The sequence below is a fragment of the Hypomesus nipponensis genome, chromosome 15 (genome assembly GCF_054491055.1).
Source record: "Hypomesus nipponensis isolate SF chromosome 15, ASM5449105v1, whole genome shotgun sequence".
Lineage (NCBI taxonomy): Eukaryota > Metazoa > Chordata > Actinopteri > Osmeriformes > Osmeridae > Hypomesus > Hypomesus nipponensis.
The window spans coordinates 17,112,727-17,137,500 of NC_140375.1; the positions used below are offsets into that span (position 1 = coordinate 17,112,727).

At 42.6% G+C, this 24,774-nt stretch overlaps 3 protein-coding genes across 3 annotated transcripts in view; all 3 read right to left on the reverse strand.

Moving 5' to 3' along the window:
* Nucleotides 1-1,625: 1,625 nt before the first annotated feature.
* Nucleotides 1,626-2,865, reverse strand: sst1.1 (somatostatin 1, tandem duplicate 1). The gene is made up of 2 exons (XM_084674412.1): nucleotides 2,389-2,865; nucleotides 1,626-1,870 (listed from the first exon to the last, which is right to left on the reverse strand). Exons 1-2 carry the CDS (start codon nucleotides 2,524-2,526, stop codon nucleotides 1,664-1,666), a joined length of 345 nt encoding a protein of 114 aa, XP_084530538.1. The 5' UTR covers nucleotides 2,527-2,865; the 3' UTR covers nucleotides 1,626-1,663.
* Nucleotides 2,866-12,634: 9,769 nt separating this feature from the next.
* On the reverse strand, nucleotides 12,635-13,648 carry sst1.2 (somatostatin 1, tandem duplicate 2). The gene is made up of 2 exons (XM_084674411.1): nucleotides 13,433-13,648; nucleotides 12,635-13,034 (listed from the first exon to the last, which is right to left on the reverse strand). The coding sequence occupies exons 1-2, from the start codon at nucleotides 13,577-13,579 to the stop codon at nucleotides 12,825-12,827; spliced, it is 357 nt and encodes a 118-aa protein (XP_084530537.1). The 5' UTR covers nucleotides 13,580-13,648; the 3' UTR covers nucleotides 12,635-12,824.
* Nucleotides 13,649-15,760: 2,112 nt separating this feature from the next.
* The window catches only part of col4a3 (collagen, type IV, alpha 3), a 20,861-nt gene continuing 11,847 nt past the window's right edge, over nucleotides 15,761-24,774 (reverse strand). Inside the window, exons 32-51 of the mRNA XM_084674810.1 lie at nucleotides 24,629-24,718; nucleotides 23,399-23,533; nucleotides 23,097-23,195; nucleotides 22,609-22,698; nucleotides 22,275-22,414; nucleotides 21,786-21,912; nucleotides 21,382-21,462; nucleotides 21,168-21,269; nucleotides 20,825-20,872; nucleotides 20,506-20,691; nucleotides 19,852-19,982; nucleotides 19,638-19,710; nucleotides 19,290-19,361; nucleotides 19,035-19,160; nucleotides 18,854-18,952; nucleotides 18,530-18,742; nucleotides 17,836-18,013; nucleotides 17,360-17,474; nucleotides 17,103-17,275; nucleotides 15,761-17,010 (exon numbers count right to left, since the gene is read on the reverse strand). Coding sequence (XP_084530936.1) covers nucleotides 16,932-17,010; nucleotides 17,103-17,275; nucleotides 17,360-17,474; nucleotides 17,836-18,013; nucleotides 18,530-18,742; nucleotides 18,854-18,952; nucleotides 19,035-19,160; nucleotides 19,290-19,361; nucleotides 19,638-19,710; nucleotides 19,852-19,982; nucleotides 20,506-20,691; nucleotides 20,825-20,872; nucleotides 21,168-21,269; nucleotides 21,382-21,462; nucleotides 21,786-21,912; nucleotides 22,275-22,414; nucleotides 22,609-22,698; nucleotides 23,097-23,195; nucleotides 23,399-23,533; nucleotides 24,629-24,718 — 2,357 coding nt within the window. The 3' untranslated portion in view covers nucleotides 15,761-16,931. The remainder of the gene's footprint in view (nucleotides 17,011-17,102; nucleotides 17,276-17,359; nucleotides 17,475-17,835; nucleotides 18,014-18,529; nucleotides 18,743-18,853; nucleotides 18,953-19,034; nucleotides 19,161-19,289; nucleotides 19,362-19,637; nucleotides 19,711-19,851; nucleotides 19,983-20,505; nucleotides 20,692-20,824; nucleotides 20,873-21,167; nucleotides 21,270-21,381; nucleotides 21,463-21,785; nucleotides 21,913-22,274; nucleotides 22,415-22,608; nucleotides 22,699-23,096; nucleotides 23,196-23,398; nucleotides 23,534-24,628; nucleotides 24,719-24,774) is intronic.

Below are 24,774 nucleotides of genomic sequence, written 5' to 3' on the forward strand. Positions count from 1 at the left end.
GTCTTGGTCATTTTTGCTGCAGCAGGCCAGCTTTCTTAAATGTTATTTGACATTTTTCTGAGATCAGATCATGACATTTCAACACAAACATGACACAAGTGATTCAAATGCAATCTCTTTATCAGTTCTGAATATATTATTGATTTGTTTAGATTAATTTAGATTACAAGATGTAAAACGAATAACATTGAGTGAAAGAAAAGAGGCAGCTGAATTGGATATCGGGGCTCAGCATCTCATGCACCAGCATCTACTGCCTCTACTGACTCTACTGACTCCACAAGACATAGCAGTTCAACAAAAACACAGTTACTCATGATGTTCAATTTTTATTAGTAGACCCAACTCCCTGAAATGTTTAAGTGACTTTTACTTAGTAATTCTGTGGAATTAACATGGCTGATGTTGGCAGTGTGACGTCTAAAAGACAGGCATGTGTGCTGGTTTATTGGCATCCCAGATAGCTTTTGATGGAAAGATATGGCTTAACAAAAGGGAGATTACGTGTGATAAGAAAAATAACAGTTCTGTATCTCCTGCAATAGGTGTGATTTATCAGACATAGATTAGATGGTTTATCGATACTTTCTTTGTCTCGTCTTGACTGACAGACAGCCATTTGTATGTGTCTCATCCAAAAAGACATGGAGTCCCTCTAATCTGACCCTCACTGGTCATCTGAGAGATCAGACCTTGTCCTGTCCATTGGGCTATAGCAGGATAAGCTTAATGTGGGTTATTCCATTAAGGTGCTGTCTCCATCCATCCACCCACACTCTCTGCCACAGACAGAGGTTAGGACTGGCTAACAGCACTTTGATATTTCAAACTGAAGCGATGGAAAACTCAGGTGTTGAGAGCCGCTGTTTATTTGACATACCTTCTGAATTTTTCAAAACAGCCTTTTCCTTTAGTTATTTTCTCCTGGTTGTTTTGTGAGGACTTTGCATGCAACTGTATGTGTACAGACATAACTAGCCTAACTGACAGGTCGCGCAAGAACAACATGTAATAGCCGGCCAGTTATAGTGTGACATCTGAGGATGGAAACACAGATATTTTAGGAGGTTTTAAAGTGCATGTAATTAGAGCATTTGCGTGCTTCACCGACAAATGAATGGGTGTGCAACTTGAAATTGTGGTTATAACATCCCCAACAGTACAGACCCTACAGGAAGTTTAACAGATGTGTATTTATATGTATCGTTGATATCGTATTCATTCACAATGATGGTAGCAAAGCCTTGCGTCACACCTTGAATAGAACCTTATTAGCTTAAATTAGTCCACCATCTTTTCTGCAGAAGTCCATGGCGTATATGACGAAGAACACACACAGAACATCAGTCTTAGTGTGGAATCTACACGTTGGTTCTGAAACATATATTTTATTCAAGTAAACAATTAAAAATAGTTTATCTGCCAAAATGCATAAAGCACAGTCGACAGCAAAATTGCATACATTCATACATCTCTCACGTGAATTTTCTCTGATAAGCCTAAATGGTCAATCAAAACGATCATAATTATTATTGTTGACAGATTCTATTTTGTATGTACATTTTTGGAGAGGCAAGTTTGGCCATGATGATGCATGGGATTTGGGCATGAATTACATGCCATGAGATGAAATGCTTCACGCGGTGAATGGTATTTTAATTAATTAACATGAAGTAAAGGTTTTCCAGAAGAAATTCTTGCATCCCGCTTTGCGTTCACGAGGAGCCAACTGTGGACCAGCAGCGCGCTCCAACTCAAGACGCACATCCTCTTGCTCGGCACCACGAGACAGGTCTTCAGAATCCATCGCTTCATTTTCCGCTTGGACGAGCTCTGACAGAAGTTCTGCAAGTGTGTACCGAGCAAGTTCCTGGTGATAACATAAAATACAACTTATTCCTCTGTTTCCCTCAATTATTTTCTAGGCTACGGCATTGCAACACCGCTGCAGATAATTGTCACGTAAATGCTGATAATTGCTGCCATACACGTGTCACTTGTAATTGTTTTTGAATTTATTTTTCTTCTAGTAGAGGCTACTTGATCATGTGACAAAGTTACAGACGAATAGCGATTTTAATTTATTTTAAGTACATGTTTTGAGTCGATCCTGTTACGTGCAGGTACTTTCTACTTAACAGTTTTATTAACAAATGTTTACTTGATATTAGGTCTGGGGCACCATAAAATGCCACTGCATTCTTCATACCCCGGTAATTATAGAACATCATTGCCATCAAATCAAATTCCGCATCTATGTGCACCGAGAAAGGTAACGCTTAAACCCATAGCTGCAGAACAAACTAGGCCGTCGTAAAAGTACAGTTAAGACATCTGAAGCCATGTCCCTGGAAAGAAAAGATTGTTAAAGCTCCCAGAGCTCTGTACCTGTTTGCTTGCAGGTGCCAGGAGTGATCGCTGGAGCAACTGGCGAAGTTTGGCATCAGATGGCGCGGCAGATACACTGCTCATGACCAGGGCGACGGAGACAAGCCCCAGGACGCACGGGATGCGTGAGGAGAGCATCTTCTTTCGGATCTCTGGGGAGGCAAGGATTAGATAAAGACTGTTCAGTTTATCGGTTACTTGTCAAACTGACTTCTTCGTTTACGCTGCTCCCTCTTTTGCTCAAGATCATCCTACAAACAAGTCTTTTAAAGGGTTCAAATGACGTCAGATGGAATGGAATTGGGGGGAGGGGGGGGGGGCTTCTGTGCGCGTAGCGCTCCCTCACCAATGATCCTACTTGACCAAGTTTGGATTAGAAGCTACGGATCTGTAAGGAATTTGTGATCTCTTGTTCAACCAGTTAACTAGTGTTGTGTTCCAGTGGAATTAAATCAATTTAATTCAAGTTTTCTCTGTAATAAATGCAATCTGATTGTCATGATGTCCCACGACTTTGATCACAGGGCAACTGAACACAAAATAGATAATGATAAATAAATCAAATGGTGAAAATGTTCATAAAATCTTGGGTGTTGTATTTAACGTGTGAACACCTGTTGTATTCCTGGTCAAAAACCATGATTAGACATGAATCGGTCAGACTACAATGAATGTAAAAACATTCAAGCACATAACAATGATCTAATAGACTCTTATGGATAAATGAGTATCCATGAGTGTTTGTTATTATAAAAACAAGTCATACATTATGCTTTTTTAATTCAAAAAGGAGTTGTAGGCTATGAGCCCAGGTCAACAAGGCCTACAGGAATGCAGAATTAATTAAGATGAAACTAACACAAGTAATCCCCCTGTGATTGCTGAAAGAAGTCATATCTTTCAATATGTTCCATGGGTATTGGTGGGCATGGAACACACCCTTCATTATGTCCAACCATAAATTCAGTTAAAACATGTCAATAATACCAAACACTACCTAACCATCCAACTGAAACACGTTATCAGTTTTGGATGTTGAATTAGGTACAAAATAGTAGTGTAGAAACACGTTAAACATCATATACAATGCCTGTGTGTTTGTGTTTGTGCCAGTAGCCCATCTATGTCCCTATTTGGATGAACCCTCTTGGGGTCATTGTGACGAGAAAGTTGTAAAAGCGTTACAAACACTTCCCATTATAGGTCAATATTTTGACGTTAGCATGAGTCCTATTACTCGCTCCAATGTTCAATAATAATAATAATTTGCAATATTTTTAATAGACCACTCTAAATGCCCCATGCTTTTCACAGTTTTACCATTGCTCTGCCACCGATGGGATAAAAATGAGGTAGCTAGCTCATGCTCATGCTGTGTGTCTATGATGAATGCTCTTACCATCAATGTTTTTGGCACGCAGTTTATTGGTTTCACATCCTGGTTTGTACTTTGGCAGTAGTGTAAGGCATGGAGATACAGTACACCAGGTCTGGTTAGGGTTAGGAGGGCTGGGTTGGGCCAGACTAGTGCATACTGAAGGTGGTGACAAGGTTGACTGGAGGACTGTTATCCCTCACTGTGCGATTCACAAGTGTGTCATCTCTCTATCTTTGAGTGGTGGAATTCATTTTGTCGTTTTAACTGTCACGCAATGTTTCTTCTTGGAATTCGATAAGAGACAAAATAGATCATGAATAATCCACTTATGAACTGACAGATGATAAAAGTAAATATTAGATGAATGTGGATGAGTACAGAGCTAGTGATTTTTTTATTTTTTTTTATACCTTTCCAGCACCAACCTGTACTGTTTGATGCACAAAGTCAGACTGTTGATGGACTAGTAGATTAGGTCTCTATAATGGGCATGCAGGCAGTATAAGTTTAGTGAAACATGTTATCTCGATGGACTGTTTACCGAGGATCTGCAAACGACTGCTCTCATCCTGTTTCTGCGTACCGAAGCACACTGCTCCTTCTGTAGTCCTGGTAGTTTGTAATTGGAGGATGAAAGGCATTAATCACTATAAGAACAGATATAATACAATTAAAATAAATCAATACCTGGTAATTATCTACAATTATCTATCTATTTTTTTTTATAAAATACAATGACAGTGAAGTCTATTTGACACAAATTACAAATCACCACAGTATTAAACTACACAGATCTGGTCTGTGTCATTGTTCTTTTTTAATCCATAATGCCATAAGTGACCTCACCGACTTGTGCCATGACAGACCTCCTGCTGTTCAAATGTGTTTAATCTCGCCACACCACCAGATCCAACACATTATAAAGATCCCACAAAAATCATTTCACAGCGTCTTATTGAGTTTCAGCACGGGTGATCATCATCTGCATCAGCCTGAAGACAAAGGCCCGATGAACACACACACACACACACACACACACAGGAGGGCTCAAGTCGCTTCTTCCACACTGTCACGTTTTCCTTGTGTCTTGTGGAGAGTCTTTGCAATCTGCGCCCATGTGAGGGCCACTCTGCTGCCCCCTGCTCACCATCTGGCAGTGACCACGGGTACAGGCGATGACAGCCAAGTCACCGGCAGACGAGAGAGAAAACGGGGGAGACGAACGAGAAGAGGCAGTCACTTCATGCCCCATTAGCCCAGCTGACGTGTAATTACTCTCCTTCCTGCCTCTCTCTCTCTCATTCCCCCCCGCTTCTCTTTTCTATCTTTCTCTCACTCTCCTCTTTGTCTCTCTCTCTCACATGCACACATATGGTGGGCTGTTTGTGTGTGATTAATCTACTGGCTTGTCTTCTGTTCCGCATCAATTGCCAGCCATCCCTCCCCTTCTCTACCTCAACATCTATTATTCATGAGCGATACGTAGGTGTTTTATAAACATAAAGGTGTGAGTCACACGTGGCTTTTATCTAGCTGTCACATTCTGTGTATTTTTTTTTAGGGTGTCATTCTGAATAGATGCGTGTACAGTATGTTTGTGAATGTTTGTGGGCTGTCACTGTTTTTGGTCAATGTCGGCCTCAATTTTCTCCTGATGTTTGTGATATTGCATTGCTCTCGCAATATCTTTCTTCTTCTCTTTCTTATGTGTAACTATGACTTCAGTCTTTTGGACATTCTGTATTGTGGACAGTCAACCAACAGTCAGCCACCACTCAATGACCTGCAAACTCATTGTCCAATCTGTTACCAGTGTGTCACATTTGACCGCCTCATCTCTCTCCCTCCTGACATGTCCAACTGGGACTACAGACACTGCATCCAAAAACAGCAACTAACGAATGCAGTAGCAGAACAGTGACAATGGTTATCGTTTGTGTCGGTGAAAGCCCCTTTGGTATCTTGGGTTGTCAACTATCTGTTGTTCCAACCACATTTGCTGCGTCAGAGCACCACAGGGCTCCGCGCATGGCTGTCCTGTCCACCTTCTTGGTCACTCGGAACACCTCAGACTTCAAGAGATAACGCTGATACCATCTTCAGATGTTGTCGGATGACTCATTTTTCTCGATAATTAAGAGATCGCTCGTCCTATCAGGAATCCATCACTAGTGCCACCTTCTACGCTTTGGTGTTTGTTAGTGCTGACATCAGGACATTACATTTAGTCATTTAGCAGATGCTCTCATGCAGAGCGAGTTACAGTAAGTACAGGGACATTCCCCCCGAGGCCGGTAGGGTGAAGGGCCTTGCCCAAGGACACAACGTCATTTGGCATGGCCGGAAATCGAACCAGCAACGTTCTGATTGGTAGCCCGACTCCCTAACCGCTCAGCCATCTGACCCCCATGGGCTGGGCTCACTAATCCGTTCAGCAAGACTGGCTCTGTTTGGGACAAACCTCGGCTGCTAGAGAAGGTGACTGACCTCACGGGGAGGATTCTCAGAAGTGGTTCCTGCCAGCGGCCACTAGACTTGTATACAGCCTCACACTAGACTTGTATACAGCCTCACACTAGACTTGTATACAGCCTCACACTAGACTTGTATACAGCCTCACACTAGACTTGTATACAGCCTCACACTAGACTTGTATACAGCCTCACACTAGACTTGTATACAGCCTCACACTAGACTTGTATACAGCCTCACAGGCAGCAGGATCCCCAGTGTTGGTGGGGCTCCACTCAGGCTGCTCACAGACTTTATATTGTGAATTACGGCAACTTATATTTTATTGTATATTTAATATAAATTTTATCCCACTTAGTATTGCTAGTTTATGTACCCTTAGTATAGTTAATAAATTAACAAATTTAACATTTAAGATTAATATATGTTTAATGTATGCACCTTTCTGCCAAAGCAATTTCCTTGTCTGTGCAAACTTTCATGGCAAATAAATCCCTTTCAGATTTTTTTTTTCTTTAAGCAAAAGGTCAACAAAAAAAACTTTGTATTAGTCTTTGTCAGGGGTACCAATAATTCCAGAGTTGATTGTATCTATTGCAAAGAAATATCCTGTTTTCATACTATTATTGAGAGAGGATTGCAAAGGTTAAATGATAACACAGAGCAGATCAAACAAAACCAGACAGCACACATCAGTTCAGCCTCAAAAGAAGCATTGATGCAATACCTTAATAATCTGCCAGCTAATTGCCAAAAATAATAAAAATGAAAGTGGAATGAGTCATTGATACTATACGTATAGAACCCAGTCCTCTGAGTCTTTTAATTAAGTTAAAGGTCATTGACTTCTTCCCCTCCCACTTCCCTGTATTTCTCTATGAAACTCTTATTCTCTATCGTTCACTCACTTTCTGATGATGGGTCTAACCCGCCTGCTGCAGAAAGACTATGCCACAGTAAAAAGACTGTACCCATACCTACTGTATGGTACTGCGCTGAAGTAGGGCTACAGTCGAGTTGGATGACAACTAGAATATACAATGAGGAATCCTGTCTGAAATAAAGTAGATCTACGTGCTGAAGGTTGGGCTACTGTGTTGGCCTCGTCTAACAGAATCTGATCTTTGAACTGATAAATTATTTGAATCTCATTCAGTCCATTAACCAACTAGTTAAAAATAAAACAAATGTGTTCCTTTGAGTAATTGTGGCTCTGCTGTCCGGCTCTGCTGTCCTGCTTTGAACCATGAAAAAACAGTTTGAGTTTGTGGTTCTAAGAGAAGCTGTTTGCATCACTTAGCAGTGTTTAACACACAGCTTCATGATCCAGCAAGAAAATGAATGGATCATTCATCGCGTCATCAGAATCAGTCCAATACTGAGCTGTAATCAGCCTAAATCAGTGATAATAATTACAAAATGGACAACTTGTTTGCAAATCGCCATCTATAAACAGTCTTCCATTCCTCATTCACAAAATAGAACAGCACCCACCACATGCTGACACAACATTGTGCGATGGACACGACTGTTTTTAATGTAACACAAAACACATACAATTTTGTCGCTTTGGCTTTCACCTAAACACCAATAAGAAGTTTCCAGTTTCCTTCAATTGTTATAATCAACCATTGCACACAGCGACGCTAGCCCACGCTGAATTCCTATTTACTTAAGTGCACCAGAAGGCCTTCGTCTGAAGCAAGGGGTACACACTGCTGTAGTTAATTATATCTCGGCACTGAAGGATTCAGTTTCCATCTTACTTTTAGAGACAGAGCTGAAAGGAATGGAGGGATCTTTGGATATGTGCGTCTGTATGTGAGAGCACAAGCAGAAGAGGCTGTGTCTGATACATAGCAGAGGCATCCCTTCCCTCAGTGATGTGTTTGTCTAACAAGTGGGAAGTTCAGCAGAAGAGTCAATGGCATTTAGTTTTGGCTGATGAATGCATGCTGAAAACTCTAAAAGAGCACCTGCTCTCAGAATCAATCTCTATTGACAACTAAATACTACCTTTGTAGCATCCAATGTATTTATCCTTGTGTCACTAACGATCCCTTCTCTTGGGATGTCTCTCCTCCTAGCTGGTCTGAATACTCCTTCAAGTTTCATTCCCTTCTGCGCGTACATCTGCTCCGCTATCTCACTTTTTAGAATACATTTTGCGAGATCTTTGTTGTAATTCACGATATTAATTGACAGACATCTAACAAACAACTAAAGTGTTTGTCTTTTTCCAGAATATGCGTCCACTTAAAACTGACAGTACGTACTTGTCATCTTCCTGTGTGTTTGATAGTATGTGTGTGTAAGTAGATCTGAAGGGCATTTGCAGACAGAGTGAGAGTGGGAGTGATGGCCTTGATTGATGGCTGCGATATATTCTTATCTCCGGCTCCATGCCCTCGTCACTGACTGTCACCTGGTGCGATTGGTTAGATGGGCCAGTGTGTCTCTCCAACATAGAGCTGAATCCTTATCTGAGTCAGGACACTCTGGCTGCTCACGTCACCTCTGGTCCCAGCACCTGCTGAGGCTGTGTGCGAAGAGCTGCGAAAATAAAACCAGATTCATTTTCGGGATTTGTTCCATTATCATAATTCTGGTTCTGTGAGAAGGTCTTGTCTAGGGGAAATGTGTGTTAGTGTTACATTTTCTATAAAGGCCTATGTGTTTGTTTGAGTTGGAGAGAGAGAGGTGTGTGTGTGTGTGTGTGTGTGAGTTTGAGAGAGAGAGGTGTGTGTGTGTGTGTGTATGAGTTGGAGAAGGAGAGGTGTGTGTGTGTGTGTGAGTTTGAGAGAGAGAGGTGTGTGTGTGTGTGTGTATGAGTTGGAGAGAGAGAGGTGTGTGTGTGTGTGTGTGAGTTGGAGAGAGAGAGGTGTGTGTGTGCGTTGGAGAGAGAGAGGTGTGTGTGTGTGTGTGTGTGAGATGGAGAAAGAGAGGTGTGTGTGTGGGGGGGGGCTGCAGTGGAAAGGCCACCATTAGGAAGATTTTTCACCTGTCAAAATACATTTGAATGTCAAAAACCACATGACTGGAACGATTAGGATGTGAAAATTGATAATTCTTTGAGTCACTTAGCTAGCTTCTGACTCTCTACAAATGGTAGTGGGATGTGTCTGCTGCGTGCCAATAGGTTGCGGTTTAAAAGGTCATTGAATGGTGGTGATTCATAGCAGTGGGGGAGGTCACTGATTGCTTTCGGTTTCCTCTTGTAAGTCAATGGCAGTTGTATAATATGATATTATCAAGAGATCGGTATTATTGACATTGTATGATACTTACTTGAGGGCTGACTCCTCAAACCAAATCTACCAGAAAACAACCTTGCTTCCGCAATCAAGACCGCCTCCCTCATCCTGCTATCAGCCCGACTGCAGCCCCTAGAAAAGTTTCCTTTTTAGTTTCTCATCCACAGAGAAAAGCAATCACAGCTCTGTACACTTCTGCTCCTCGACAAATTGAATACAACAGCTATTACAACCTGATTTGATACAGTTTGATATGTTAGGCATTCATTGTTGAATATCTACAGTTGGAGTCCATCCCTTCCGTAACAAGTTGTGAGTATGTCCTGTACAACTCTCATCTTTGGTTTGAAGCTGATTCTATGAATTGATTCCTAAAATTATGATTCAGAAAAACTGCAAAGAACACCATTTTATTGGCGTTCCACATACAGGTGTGCCTTCTGTTAATATATTTTTTTTCTTCAATTTGACAACAAATCTGTGTAACGAAAATATAACTGAATAAGAATTGTTTTCCAATGTGTTAAGTCGATTGAGATTTATATCAACAAATGTTAGAGGAATCAATTGATTTTTAATTCAACTCCAGAACCAAAACCAAAACAACAGCTCTCTGGACCTCTCCACTCTGGATGATTACAATTATTTGAGTTAGTGAGACAGTAGCAATTGCATACCGTTTCTATAAAAATTGACAATACCTGTTGTTATTATTAGAAAATGGAAATCCATAAAAAAGAGACAACTTGTTTCAGTGTTGCTGAACACATTGTCATGAACACGATCCCTCTAGCCTCCCACCAACAAGCTACGTGGCTCTGTCATTGGTGTGTGGCCTGTGGCTTTCTACGTACTGGTAATACACACCCCTAGAAGACTAACCTCTAAATGATTCAATTAATTGCTGATGTTGTGGGCAGACTGCTTCTTTACTCATAGTTCACATGGTGTTTGCACATTTCATAATCAGTGACAACAGATTTGCATATTGTTTTTGTGTTTTCTGCATGCAAGATTTTGTGCGTGTGGTTATGCCCGTGTGCCTGCAAATGAGATACAACAGAGTGTTTATGTGTGAGTGACTGTGAGGTCTCTCACTGCTTGATGTAATGGGCTCCTTGCTGTGCGAATGGCTGTCATCAACTTAGCTTTCATCAGCATCAGAGGACATTAAAGACCCCCCACACAAACTCCCCCCCCCAGCAGCTGGAACCCACAAAGCCAAGCTCACTGACTCAACTGAAGTGAGAGTCAAACTGTTGTTCAGAGATGAGCAAAAACATCCTTGTACATTTATCTTGATCAGTTTAATTGTAAACCTGTTGCCTCCCAGTGTACATTTTCTAATTTTCTATGAATCTACGAATCCTTAAGCTTTCATTCTCACTACGATGCTTATCCAATCCATATAAGTCAAGCTTTTCTAACATTAAATTTACATTCAGCAGACACTCTTATCCAAAGCGACTGTAAGTACAGGGACATTCTCGCCGAGGCAAGTAGGGTGAAGTGCCTTGCCCAAGGACACAATGTCATTTTGCACGTCCGGGAATCGAACCAACAACCTTATGATTAATAGTCCAACTCCCTAACCGCTCAGCCATCTGACCCCCATCACCAACATCAACATTACAGTGTATGTATGACCACAGACAAAACTCCATAATGGAGAGACTGATATGAGCCTACTGTTTGAGTGTGACATGCTTCCTTATCTCCAAGGTACTGGAGCAGTAGAGTGGACTAATTCCTTTGATGTGTTTGTGAAAGAAGGCGGCCAGGAAGACAATACCATCCTGTGATTGACAGCTCCACTGATTGGAAACCTGTTGAATGTTATTCAGAAATGTGGATGACTGACTGTAAAATATTGAGCATTGTTAAACGTGAAATAATGGACATCCAATGTGAGAGAAGAAGATATCGTAAGTTTGAATTGTCATGTTTTTTGTCACGGCCACAGCCATGGCCCCCCTGTTGATTTTGGTGTTTCCCTGTCATTGTCTTCACCTTTGTCTCGTTCTTGTTGGCGTCATTGTCTTCACCTGTGTGTCGTTTGGTTGTGTGTATTTAAGTTTCTGTTTTGTGTCCAGTCTCTGTCTTGTTATTACTACCACCCCTGTCACTGCGTGAGTACCCGACTGTGTCACGTTTTGCTATTAAAACTCTGTTTTTGACATGGCTGCGTCCTCTCCTGCGTTTGGGTCTTACCCCTCCACACGCCCTGACAGTTTTTGTCTATAAAATGTTAGTTGTACATTAGTTGATTGACATGGTTTACCTTTTGCTATTTTCCTCTCTCATTTTGACACACTCTCTTGGACATACACACACAAAATGATAAACATCCCCTTTGTGTAAGCACCACAGTGGCAAGACGTTTTAACGCTTGATAAAGTTGCTTTTCAGGCTACATAATCAAAAGGCCCATGTGTGTCCAAATATTTGCACTGTTTCAAAATCATAATTAAGTAACAATTACTGCAAACTAAATGTCTTTTCTCCATTGTCTGTGGGTGAAGCCACAGGGGACAAAACTGGCTAAAGGTGTTCCTGTTTGCACAGCCAATAAGCTGTAATGAAAAATGCATCAAACGGCCCATTAGTCTTTTCCCGGAGTTGCTTAATCAGTCACAGCCCACAAACGGGCCCTGTCATCGTGTGCAAGCCATCTCCTATGTAATCGGGTGCCATCTCCTAATGCTCTGTTCTGCTGCAGCTTTTTCCATTAGTACTGAGAGCATATTTTTTCCTCGTCTCCTCAGTGTCACTTCTAATCACGTCACTGCACTGTGTCTCTCTGGGTGTTTAACACAGAAGTATCCCTTGTGGCTGCTAATTATCTGTAATCATGGTAATGTGGCCACACTCTTAGCTTGGCTGTGGACATCCGAGATCATCCTCCTGGAATTGTTCTCCCCTTGTATCAACTAATGTAAAGCTTTAGTGTGTATATTTAAAGTGTGAATGAGCGTTTGTGTGTGAGAGAGAGAGAGAGAGACGGAACAATTGTGGCAGAGAATTACAGTAGAGACCGTTGGAGAATGACAATCTGTAAGAGACTGACAGTATTTGTCACATTCAATGTGGCAGGCCACCAGCCCTATGAGTAATAACAAAACCACACGTTCAATGACATTCAATTATTTATCTTTTAATTCATAAATTAGACAGGTACATTCTCTTGATTTCAGGAATTTAGTTCAAAACATGTTGATTGTTTTGCATTAGTCAGGTGCTAGTCCAGGATTCTGTCATGTGGAGTGATTAGCAGCAGGATCACTGAAGGTAGGCAGGATCTCAGCAGGAAGCGATCTCAGCAGGAAGTGATCTCAGCAGGAAGTGAAACCCTTCCAGTAGAAGTTCTTGCAGCCGGCCTTACGCTCACGGGGAGGAAGGCTGTTTGGGCTGTCCACCGATCGCTCGAGCTCGACACGCAGGTCGTCTTTAGCCCCCGAAGTGGAGACCTCACTCTCCTGGGCTTCTGCTTCAGGCAAGGACAGCTGGGATAAGATATCCTCCACTGCCCGCTTACTCCAGTCCTGAAACAAACACACACATTCATCATAAATGTCCAAGTTTTGTTATCTGAGAAGAGGCCCTAGGAAATGTGAAAACTATTCCCAGGTGGGTTTAGATTTCTAAAAACAAACTTTCAACAGCAGTGACACATTAGACCATCAGAAAGAGTAAATGGTTGGTCACAGTACTACACTTCACAGCTTTTGAACTATTCAAGTTCAATCCCCTGAAAAGTCACAACAGCTCCTGCAATACCATCTCCTCTCTGCTTACCAAGAGCACGTAACAGGATATGACACAGTACTACGAAACACACACAAAACAGAGCGACACCTGTCGTGTCCGAGACATCTTATGAGATTAATATGACCTAAATCCAATCAATCGTTGTCAAATGTTCTGCTGTGAGCCTGCTCACCTGTGTCGCCACGCCGACGGTGCGGGCTCTCTGGAGGAGTCTGCGATGCCGGAGGTCCAGATCAGGCTGAGAGGTGGCACCATGGTTACACAGCATCAGGGCAAGGCCTAGTAGGGCCAAGGCACACTGGATCTGGCAGAACTTCATCGCAAAACACAACAGTATCGGCACAGGCTGAGCGGAGCTGAACTGGACCCGAGAAAGGTACAAAATGAGGTGGTTGTGGATCTAGAGACTGGTTGAGAAACGGAGCTCTTTTAAAGCTTCCTCAATCTCGTCACTCAGCCTCTGGGAGTGACATGTGGCGTATCAGGAATGGTCAACTTCCCCTGCTGCATAGTGATGATGGAATCTCATATCATAAAACACTGAGGAACTCAAAGATTATATTTGCTCTTCAATTATGGCACAAAGGCAACTCTGGGAGATGTAGAAACTTTAAACACAACCCCACAATGAAACAATTAGCCAATATAGATTCTGCACTCTCTGCTAATCTAATTCAAATACAACCAGAAAATGTCTGCATAATAAACAGGAAAATCAACAGGGATGACATCACTGAGCACTGCAAAACAAGGCTTTAATAGAATTAAAGTGGAATAATTAAAATAATTTTCCACACATCTCACTTAAACATCTTAATTCAGCAGGATCTGCTTATTAGTCTTATAAAATCATAGAACTAACCATGTTAGAAACACATTCAGAGTCGGAAATATAATTGAACCCAAAGCACACACATATTGTGAATTTTCAGTAGTTTACACTGTGTTTCCTATCACAATTAAAAATAATTATTTAAAAAAAGATACATTCAAGCTGGTATTCAACAGACATTTTGTTTAATTTTCCAACATAACACCGGAAGCTGTATATCTGTGCTGTACTGATTGTTTGCAGTGAGATCTTAACTGCAGACAATACTTAAGCTCTTGACTGCCACCTTGTGGCAACCAAAATATCAGGCGTGTGAGGGATTTCCATAAACTACTGATGCTCAGTCTAATTCCACCTTAATTATTATGTTAATCACAAAAGCCATATAAAATAATCAACTGTTATCAAATATGTTAAGCTGACAAGTGACCATAGAAAATAAATTCAATACAGATCACCTTTAGTTCCGTTTTACTTATAATTCAAACAAAAGAGTAGTTATGTAGATCTATATTCAAATAATAACAAACTGTAAACACGGTTTTACAAATGTATAATTTTTTTAATATCAACATTTTAGTTACAAAAGTATCAAAACTTCTTGCTAAAGTAGGACACTACTAAAAAAAGGGTGATAAAAAATTACCTTCTGAAAATTCCAAAGGTTCATATTTGTAAGAAGTTTGGAACTAACAAAACACTTCCTATAGATTGACGTAGACAAATTAACTAGGCAAGAACATAATTGGTCAGCACCCAATAGTCACTCTAATGGAGTTTTTCCTCTGCAGAGATGGGAGAGACTGCAGGGTAGGAGGGAAGGCAAGGGCATACGACAGCCCTACTGGAGTTCATAAGAGACATTTAAACTCTCACCTAACTGAAGCCATGAGGAAAAAGTTGATCTGGTCTGATGAGACAAACATGGAAGTGTCTGATTTGAACGTTTTGCTCGACACTGGGTACTGCTTATATTCAGGTTAACCCCATCCCCACAGCGAAACACGGTGTGGCAACATCAGGCTATGGGAAGCTTCAGGGAGTCAGGTGGCTGAGTGGTTAGGGAGTCAGGCTAGTAATCTGAAGGTTTCCAGTTCGATTCCCGGCCGTGTCAAATGATGTTGTGTCCTTGGGCAAGGCACTTCACCCTACTTGCCTTGGGGGAATGTCCCTGTACTCACTGTAAGTCGCTCTGGATAAGAGCGTCTGCTAAATGACTAAATGTAAATGTTCATAGTGGCAGGGACTGAGAGACAGGTCATGATTGAAAGAATGGTGAACCGAGCCAAATGTATACAGATTCTTGAAGGAAATTCTGTTCCAGAATCTTCTGAGATTAATCCTGCATGCATTAATATAGCATGACTATGACATGAAGCACACTAGATAGCAGCCCAGTGGATTCAGGACAAGTCTCTTAAGCCAGAAATGCTTGAAAGGATCTGCATGAAGGAAATTGCCGTACAAAGCTGATGCACAGTCCCTGGAAGACTCAGATATTACTGCTGCCAAACCGTCTCTACAAAGTACGCAGTGAAAGATCTGAATACTTTTTAAAATTAGATTTTATTTTTGCGAAATTTGCAAACGTTTATAAAATATGTTTTTTATTTGTTACTATGGAGCCTTGTGTGTGTGGAACAAAAACAGGGAAATGTTAAGGGGGGATACTTGCAATGCAAATGCTAGACAATGATTTACATGTTTGGTAGGAAATTCTTAATAACTTTACTAAACTTTTCTGTCAGAGACACGTTTTAAATACACACAAAAGTATAACATTTAACAGTGTTAAGAAATGTAAGTAAAGCCAACACAAATACAGTTTCACTCTGTGAGGCATTCTTTTACAAACTCTGTTAAACCAACCTCATCAATAAAAACCTTTAAATTCAAAGTATTATACCACATTACTACCACCAACATGTTAAATTTGTGATGAGGACAGACAATCCATGGATCATAAGTTCTGGTACTGCCTACCTGTAGTCTTTTGGACAAAGATTCAATAGTGATTAAATTCACATTGTAACATTACTCTATAACACTGCAACATTATTGGTTGATCTGGAAAGTCCAGATGATGCAATATCAACACCAAATCAAGACAGTGCAGTGTATGTAGACAGACGGAATGAGCTGAGTTATAGCCTATGGCCAAAATAACTATGTGGACACCTGCTTGACAAACCTCGCATTTCAAAATCATAGGCATTAATACAGAGTTGGTAACCACTTTCCTTCTATAACTGCCTCCACTCTTCTTTTCAAAACAGACGTCGAAACATAAATGCAGGATTTTCTTCCGTTCAGCAACTAAATCTAAGGCTGAGCACAGGTGACTGCAGCTGACTTGCAGATGGTGTTAGAATCCATCAAAATGGTGTTTGATGGCGTTGAGCTATGAGATCTGTGATGGCCAGTCAAGTTATTCACAGAAAACTGACAACTTAATTCCAAAACATTTCTGTATAGACCTTTGTGCATGGGGCACTATCAAGCATGTTAGTGCTTCTTGTGAATCAGTGGTAACAAATCCTGCATCAGAGTAACAACACACATTGGAAGTCCTTCCTGAAGAGTTGAGGCAATTCTAGAAGCACATTTGAGGGGCAAAAAAAACAAACAACAAAAAATACGCAAAAAAACGAAAGCATCCAAACCCTTTACATATTAAAATAAACAAACTGACAATCGTACTGAAAATTATTGCCGACAAGTCAAGTCAGAAACATTCCGAAGGCAAGTGAGGTCATAAACTGACGTCTATGCTGACCCTTTGTGGCTCAAGGGCAGCAATGCGTTTCCAGTCTCCAGGCTGCCTGCCTGCTCCAGGCTGCTACTGCTTCATACAGACCTGACAGCGGCTAACAATGCTTCCTGGGCAATCCCCCTTCACTGTCTGAGGCGTAGGTTTACTGTACGGAGGAAGGGTGGAGAACACACTTGCGTTCAGTTACACTTCAGTAAAAGGAATCAAAAGATGCATAGGGTGCCCTATGATGTTTACCTGAACATGTTGTTAGGGTCCAGGGAAGCCAGCCAGTAGCTGTAAGAGTCAGCGTAATAGTTGCAAGTCCCTCGTCCGTGGCACTCGATGAAGGGAATTTTCCGGAACTCCTCCAGGCAGGAGCCTGGGGAGGCCAGAGGCTGACCTGAACCTTCCGCTCCTGCGCCTGTTTGCTGCACACACACACACACACGTTTCAACATTTCAGAATGTGTGGTGTCTTGGTAGCGTTTATCGATCTTTCTCTTCATCCTTACCATGACAAATGAGTAGCCAGTCCACAAGGGGTGCCAGCTTGGCGGACAAGAGGGGACCTGTACGGTTTGACTGTGGACAGCAATCACGTTTGCTTTGGTCTCACAGACAGCACACCTAAGACAGGACAGGAAACACAACAATTAGGGATGAACCAATATGAACATTTTCATCCGATTTGGCCGCCGATATATCGTGCATCCCTAACAACAATTTATGACCACAAAAATATTGTCACAACAACCACAAAATGGTTGTACATGCCTTGAATGCCCCTTGCTTGATTATATATATATATATATATATATATATATATATATATATATATATATATATATAATCAACACAAACTATATTATTATGTATTTGCATTGAGGATTTCTGTATCAACATAACGTTTTTCATTTATACCGACATTATGGGTATCTCTAACATCTGTGCAAATAGCAGTTAAACCGTTGACCAGGGTTAAGTTCACCTGCTGACATATTTTTCGAGAGAGTCTCCGGATATCAGAGCCATGTCGCTGGGCATGGCCTCAGCTGTGGACAGCCAGTAGGAGTAGTCGTTGCGCGAGGCATAGCGACAGGTGCTGTCAGTGTTGCAGAAGAGGAAGGGCATGGTGGAGAAGCGAGGTAAGCAGCTGCCCAGGGTACCTTAGATTAGATTAGATTAGATTCAACTTTATTGTCATTGCACAGAGTACAGTACTGAGGCAACGAAATGCAGTTTAGCATCCAACCAGAAGTGGAAAAACAGCAAAAAGTGCAGAGCATGGCATGTGTGAAGTGCAATAAGTGAACAAATAGACAATAAATACAAACAGCAATTGGGACAAAAATAGCAGCAATGAATAAGAATTGTAAATAAGTATGCAAAGTGCAGGTGCAATGTAGTAGTAGTATAAGTGCAATGTTCAGTGCTGCAGGAGTGTGTGATGACAGTCAAGCCAGGGTGGAGGGGGGAAGTACAATAGATGCTGAGCCTCGCGTTGTTTACGTGCAGCCATAGCCATATCGAGGATGAGCAGCACAACGAGGACGCCATGATGGTTATAATGATTTGTGTGTATATAACTCATATAACTATAATGTTATGTGTGCATGTGTTAGAGAAAGAGAGACCGTACCATATAGCGATGAAGTTGTGTGTTAAAGAAAGAGAGACCGTACCGAGGTCTTGACCGTGTCCTCTGTTGTTGCCGTTAATGAAGAGGAGAGAGTATCCGGAGTAGATCAGGCTGCTTCCTCTTGGGCACTGGGGAACGGTCTTGCCCTGGCTGTGTCTGCTGAACAGGAACCCGTCCTCTCTTGGGCCAGGGTAGTAGGGGCCCGGGGTCCCTCTGGGGCCTTTTGCTCCTGAAGACCCTGGCTCACCTCGTATACCTGATAAAGACAAAGTCATTTGAATCTTTTTTGGTTAGAATGCGTCCGTCTACAACGAAGCAGATCTTTTGTTGTTGAGTAAAGATTAAAATAGAGGCATTGTTTAGCCACCTTGTGGTCCAGGGATCCCTCTGTCTCCCTTATCACCCTGGAAACCGGCATACCCTCTTGGCCCACTCAAACCTATGTCCCCTTTACGACCTTGGAGTCCTATGGGGGAGAGGGGAAATGCATTTACATCAAAGCACCCATCTTAAGGAAGTCATGCTGATGAAGATTCTGCTCTTCGTACCCTCTGATCCGTGTGTCCCTGGAGCTCCAGGAACTCCGTTTTCCCCCCTGGGCCCTGGGAACCCTGGCAGACCGGGATCTCCAGGGATCCCTTTCTCAACAACAACCACAGAAGGGCCCTTTGGTCCTGTGGAACAGCAGCATATAACAGAAACAAACATCCCCTGTTCAGCTGGGAGGAAATCTTGGGTTGTAAGTGGTTACTCATGACGGTATGAAAATACGATGATGTACTGTGAAAATGTTGGTCCAGCACCTCTTTGTCCAGGTAATCCTTTCTGTCCAGGAACACCTGCTCCCCCCGGAAGTCCTGCGTCTCCTTTCTGACCTGAGGAGAGGAAACCAGCAACTCTTTACCAAATTCATTATAGATGTAATTACTCAGGACATATCTGACATGTGGCCATTATTTAGTATCATTTTAATATATAAAATAGTATAACATGTGTTTAGAGTCAGTCAATGTCTAGTTTTCAGAGTATAATCTTTTAACCCTTTTGAAACATGTATTTTAAGAGATCTGAAAGGATAATGGCGAACTTGGATGCATATAGAACACACATTTGGATGGGAGACTGTTATGGTGCTACAAGTTGTGAATTACCATCGGGCCCCATTGGTCCAAGAACACCCATTGCACCCTTGTCCCCAGGAAAACCAGGCTTTCCATCGACACCCTATCAGGAAATATGGTGTTTAGTGGCACTGCAAAAGGTATCTCTCTTCCCTGTTGCAACTTATCACCATACGTATACCTTTTGTCCTTTAGTCTGCATGTTTAAGAGAGAGTTGAAGGAACGTTTAGTAGTAGAACTCACCGGACTGCCTTGCTCTCCACTATCTCCCCTGTACCCTGGTGTACCCAGAAGGCCCATAGCACCTTTGTTCCCCTTATCGCCATTGAACCCTGGCCCCGGTGGACCTGGGGGCCCCCGAGGGCCCTGCATTCCTAAACACAGAGAGAGAGGGGTCACAAGGATCCACAGGGAGAGAGGGGTCACAAGGATCCACAGGGAGAGAGGGGTCACAAGGATCCACAGGGAGAGAGGGGTCACAAGGATCCACAGGGAGAGAGTGGTCACAAGGATCCACAGGGAGAGAGGGGTCACAAGGATCCACAGGGAGAGAGGGGTCACAAGGATCCACAGCTACACAAAAGACAAAGAGTGCAAACAAGAAAACCTAAAAGGGATGTGGTACCAGCTATCGCTCTGGTGTAGAGAGTAACTATATAGTCCATCGCTTGCTAAATTACAATAATTTGGTATCTTGCTCACACAATAAATCCGGAAGTCGTGAGATTGGCTCAACCATGTGGGTGGACTAATTGCATAATTCTCCACTTACTAATTGCGTAAGTGGAAAAATATGTGAGGGGCTTATTTGTGTGTGTGTGTGTGTGTGTATGTTCATGTGTGTGTGTATGTTCATGTGTGTGTGTATGTGTCCGTAAGTAAGTGGATTTACAGTACCTGGGACTCCAAGGCCACCGTTTGGGCCCCGTTCCCCTTTTGTCCCCTCAAAGCAGACTCCATTCTGACCAGGACTACCAGGGAGTCCTGGGGGCCCACGCAGGCCTGGGGGGCCCATGTCCCCCAAAGGCCCGGGGGGACCAAGGGGACCATAGGGTCCAGGGAAGCCCGTGTCCCCCTTCAGTCCTGTGAAGGATTTTAATTCGATGTCATTTCCATTTGGATTAATGATTGCAGTTTTAATAGCTTTAGGCGGGAAATGCAATGGTGCCAATGAACGGCAAATCAGATGTTCTGTGTTTAGTGTGTGGGATCCCACCAGGCTGGCCTCTCTCTCCATCTGCTCCTCTTGGCCCAATATCGGGGGCTGAGGAGAAAATAGATGATCAAAAAGCAAGCAGGCAGGCTGGTGATGCGCATTCATTCAGTATTTCTTTTACCACTACTGTATTTGATATATTGTATAAATATACTGTATATGGCGTATTTTACGAATGCATGCCTGCTGCCTCTGTACCGTGAATTGTCAAAACAGCAAGCAAGCATGCCGATGATGATGATGCAAAATCATGTTATGTTTAGGGTCATACATATCGTAAAACTAGAAGTTTGGGTCCATCCCTGTCGGATTTGCGGCGTGAATGATCAGACAGTTCTCTTACCCCCCATGTCCCCCTTCTCTCCTGCCGGTCCAGGGATGCCGTCCCTGCCCTGGCTCCCTCTGGGCCCAGCTGCACCCGGGTCACCTGCAAGCCCTTGGTTCCCTATGGAGAGTGATGGCGGCTGATGGTCAGAGATCTGAACACCAGAAGCTCATATGCAACGGCACCATATTGTTATGCAGCAAAAGCTTTGGTACTTTTGTATGTGATCTACCTGGCGGGCCATTCTGGCCATTGCAAGCACGAGAACCAGGAAGTCCATCAAAACCTTTCTCCCCAGAGGGCCCTGGGCTGCCTGGTAGGGTCACATGAGAGAGAGAGAGAGAGAGAGAGAGAGAGAGAGAGAGAGAGAGAGAGAGAGAGAGAGAGAGAGAGAGAGAGAGAGAGAGAGAGAGAGAGAGAGAGAGAGAGAGAGAGAGAGACAGAGACAGAGACAGAGAGACAGAGAGAGAGACAGAGACAGACAGGGAGAGAGGCAGACAGACAGGGAGAGAGACAGACAGACAGAATAGTATCCTTTGTCATTTCAGCACCACATGATAATGATAAGTATTCCTAAAGTGATGTGAAATGTGGCATGGTATAACAGAAACATATGCTACAAAAAAAAAAATAGACCTCGAGGTCCTGGGATTCCCTCTCTCCCTCTGGGCCCTGTGGAGCCTAAAGGTCCTGGAGACCCAAACCTTCCAGTATCACCCCTCTCCCCCTTCTCTCCTGTCACTCCTGGCAACCCTGGCTCGCCCTAGGACATAGAGAAGAAGCATTACTGTATGGTACGTGCTGATGATTTGATTCCAGTCAAATAACGTATAATATATCATGTATATTTTCATTCAAAACACATTTTATTGATTATCAATGAATTCCCTTCTTGATCTAGATCACATTCGTTATGGATGTGATTGGCACTGCTGCCATGTTTTATAAAAACTGCATGCTGTGTTTAATCTTCAAACTGTATAAATATAAATATAATTAGAATATGATCTAAACATTAGTTTGTATGTATCACTTATAAACTCCCCAACATACAGTACATGTATAATATTTGTCAGTCCTCAGGTACATATGCTATCGCCATGTTTGTGGCCTGTACTTCTGTACCTTCTCCCCAGGTCTCCCCTGGGTCCCTGGTTCAAGGAGGCCGGCCTCTCCTTTAGTCCCTTTAGGTCCGTTCATTCCTGGTGTCCCAGACGAGCCGGCTTCTCCACGGACACCTGTGGCACCTTTCTCAGCCTTCACACCTGGTCAGGACCAAACCAACGTACCAAATGCATCAGCACGTAACCAGCGGAGATTACATTAACGCTAACATGGCAGCACAACTGATGCTAGAGTACAATAAATATTATATTATGAATAATGTTATATAATGAAGCAAGTCCATTATGTTGATACGGCCGCCGATATATCGTGCATCCCTAGATTAGATGGTTACCTGGCAACCCCATGTCTCCTTGAGCACCAAGAATTCCAAGTAAACCAGGAGCCCCTTTTTGTCCATCTCTGCCAGGATCTCCAGGGGGACCTAAACAGGATGTGAGGTAGGAGGACCACATGAGGCATGGTCGACACATAACAGGAGGAGAGACTAGTTATTTAGTTTTTCCTGTCTATGGCCATTTTGATGGATTCCCGTTGTAGGCTACTGTCCCAATTGGACCCTGTCATTGGGTTTGGGGGAAGGTGTGTCTCCATTGTGTGTCCTGTGTTGTGTAATGTTGTTGGCTTATGGTGGTGCTGTTCTGTGTCTGTGTCTGTGTTTCTGACCCCTGCTGCACACTCAGGATAAATAACCCAACCCATTCATTTGAATCAGGTGTGTTGGAGCAGGGAAACATCTAAAACATACAGGACAGGGGCCCCTGAGGACCAGGATTCGACACCGCTGGGATGGATGATGTAAGGTTGTGTGTTGATGCGAACCTGGAGGCCCACTGCTCCCTGGGTTTCCGTTCCTTCCGCTCTCCCCTCTCGGACCTGCCAGTCCTGGCTCCCCTTTCTGCCCATTTTGTCCTGGGGATCCTAAAAACATCACAAGGGCTTAGAAAACGGATTCAACTTTTATACAAATCATCTGTCCTGCTTTGTGGTCTTTAATCGTCAAGTCATCGAGTCAATTGCGATGAAGCCACAGCACGTGTGAAATTTGTCATATAAATAGGATTTTATCTAGTTTGTCATTTCCGTCACACTGTAAAATTGGGTTGGAATGATGAGATGCTTACCCGGAGGCCCTGCGTCTCCGGGATCTCCAAATATTTCGATATCAGTTGAGAAACCTTTAGGACCCTTCGGCCCCACATCTCCCACCAAGCCCCGTGGTCCAGCTGGCCCTCTGGCTCCATCTACCCCCATCAGCCCTGGTGGACGGGAAGAACTAGCATCACAACCAACCTCCGTGCGTGTGTGTGTTATAATGGTTTGGCTTGGCTTCATGGTATGTGCTAATGCAGGAACATAAAATATAATTTTTTTAGTGCTGTCAAACGAATAAAATATTTAATCGCGATTAATCGCATTAATGTCATAGTTAACTCGCGATTAATCACAATTAATCGCACATTTTTATCTATTCTAAATGTCCCTGATTTCTTTTTGTCCCAATCTTTTTTCAAATTTTAATGCTCTTATCAACATAGAAAAGTGGTTCGGATTGCTTTGTGCAAATATTTTTTTTATTGAAAACAACATTGCAATCGCCTGGCTTTGACGAGGGGGCAGAGAATTCGCATCAGCTGTGTGCTTGGCCATCAAGTGGTATTTCAGACTGGACGTGCTGCGATGATAGCTCAGTTTACAACGACAAAACACACAGATCACTGGTCTTGTCAATAGAACCATTTGGCAACTTTTTAAAAGCAAACTTTCCATTCAGAATCTTATTGGTATCCATTTCGGCATCTCGCGCTCGTCATCCACTCAAAACGTAACGTTAGCCTACTACTAGAGAATGTCTAATATCCGTAAACGGGCTCTGCTACTACTCTTTAGCCAGCTCGCAAGCCAAACGAGTGTTTGGCGTGCCTGTTGTTTTGTTTCCAGTCTAGCTAGATCCGGTGTGGTGTTGTAGTTTTTCTAACGTCGGTAGCATGTGAAAAAAACTACAAAGTTTGCTAGGCCAAAAAGAGCGTTAATCGCGCGATAAAATAATTGACGCCGTTAATTTGGGTTTGCGTTAACGCCGTTAATAACGCGTTAAACTGACAGCACTAAATTTTTTATAATTAATAAAAAATAAAAGCCACCTTATTCAATAATATTCAGCATTCACAATGAAGTACAGTTCCACAATAGAACAACAGTCAAATTAACCCAACAAACAAAATCCAAAAACCAAAATCCAATTCACTGTAGTCTCATTAAACACCTCAATGCCAGTCCATATACAGTATAATATTCCACCCCGGTGTTTACAACCTGGCACATGCAACCTCTTGGCTCAGGTTAAGAGTTACCTTTTGGGCCAGGTCTTCCAACAACCCCAGGTTTGCCATCTGTTCCTGGAGTACCACAGACCCCTGACGGCCCCACATCTCCCGCAGGACCTGCCAGAAGACACAAACATACTTTTTCATAACGGTGGCTCATATTCAAATCCAAA

Coding starts and splice junctions, on each gene's coding strand:
- sst1.1 (XM_084674412.1), bottom strand. CDS start 2,526: ATGCTCTCCTCACGCATCCCGTGCGTCCTGGGGCTTGTCTCCGTCGCC. Junction 1,871..2,388: donor TGGCACCTGCAAGCAAACAG/GTACAGAGCTCT, acceptor TGTTATCACCAG/GAACTTGCTCGGTACACACT.
- sst1.2 (XM_084674411.1), bottom strand. CDS start 13,579: ATGAAGTTCTGCCAGATCCAGTGTGCCTTGGCCCTACTAGGCCTTGCC. Junction 13,035..13,432: donor CCGTCGGCGTGGCGACACAG/GTGAGCAGGCTC, acceptor TGTTTGTTTCAG/GACTGGAGTAAGCGGGCAGT.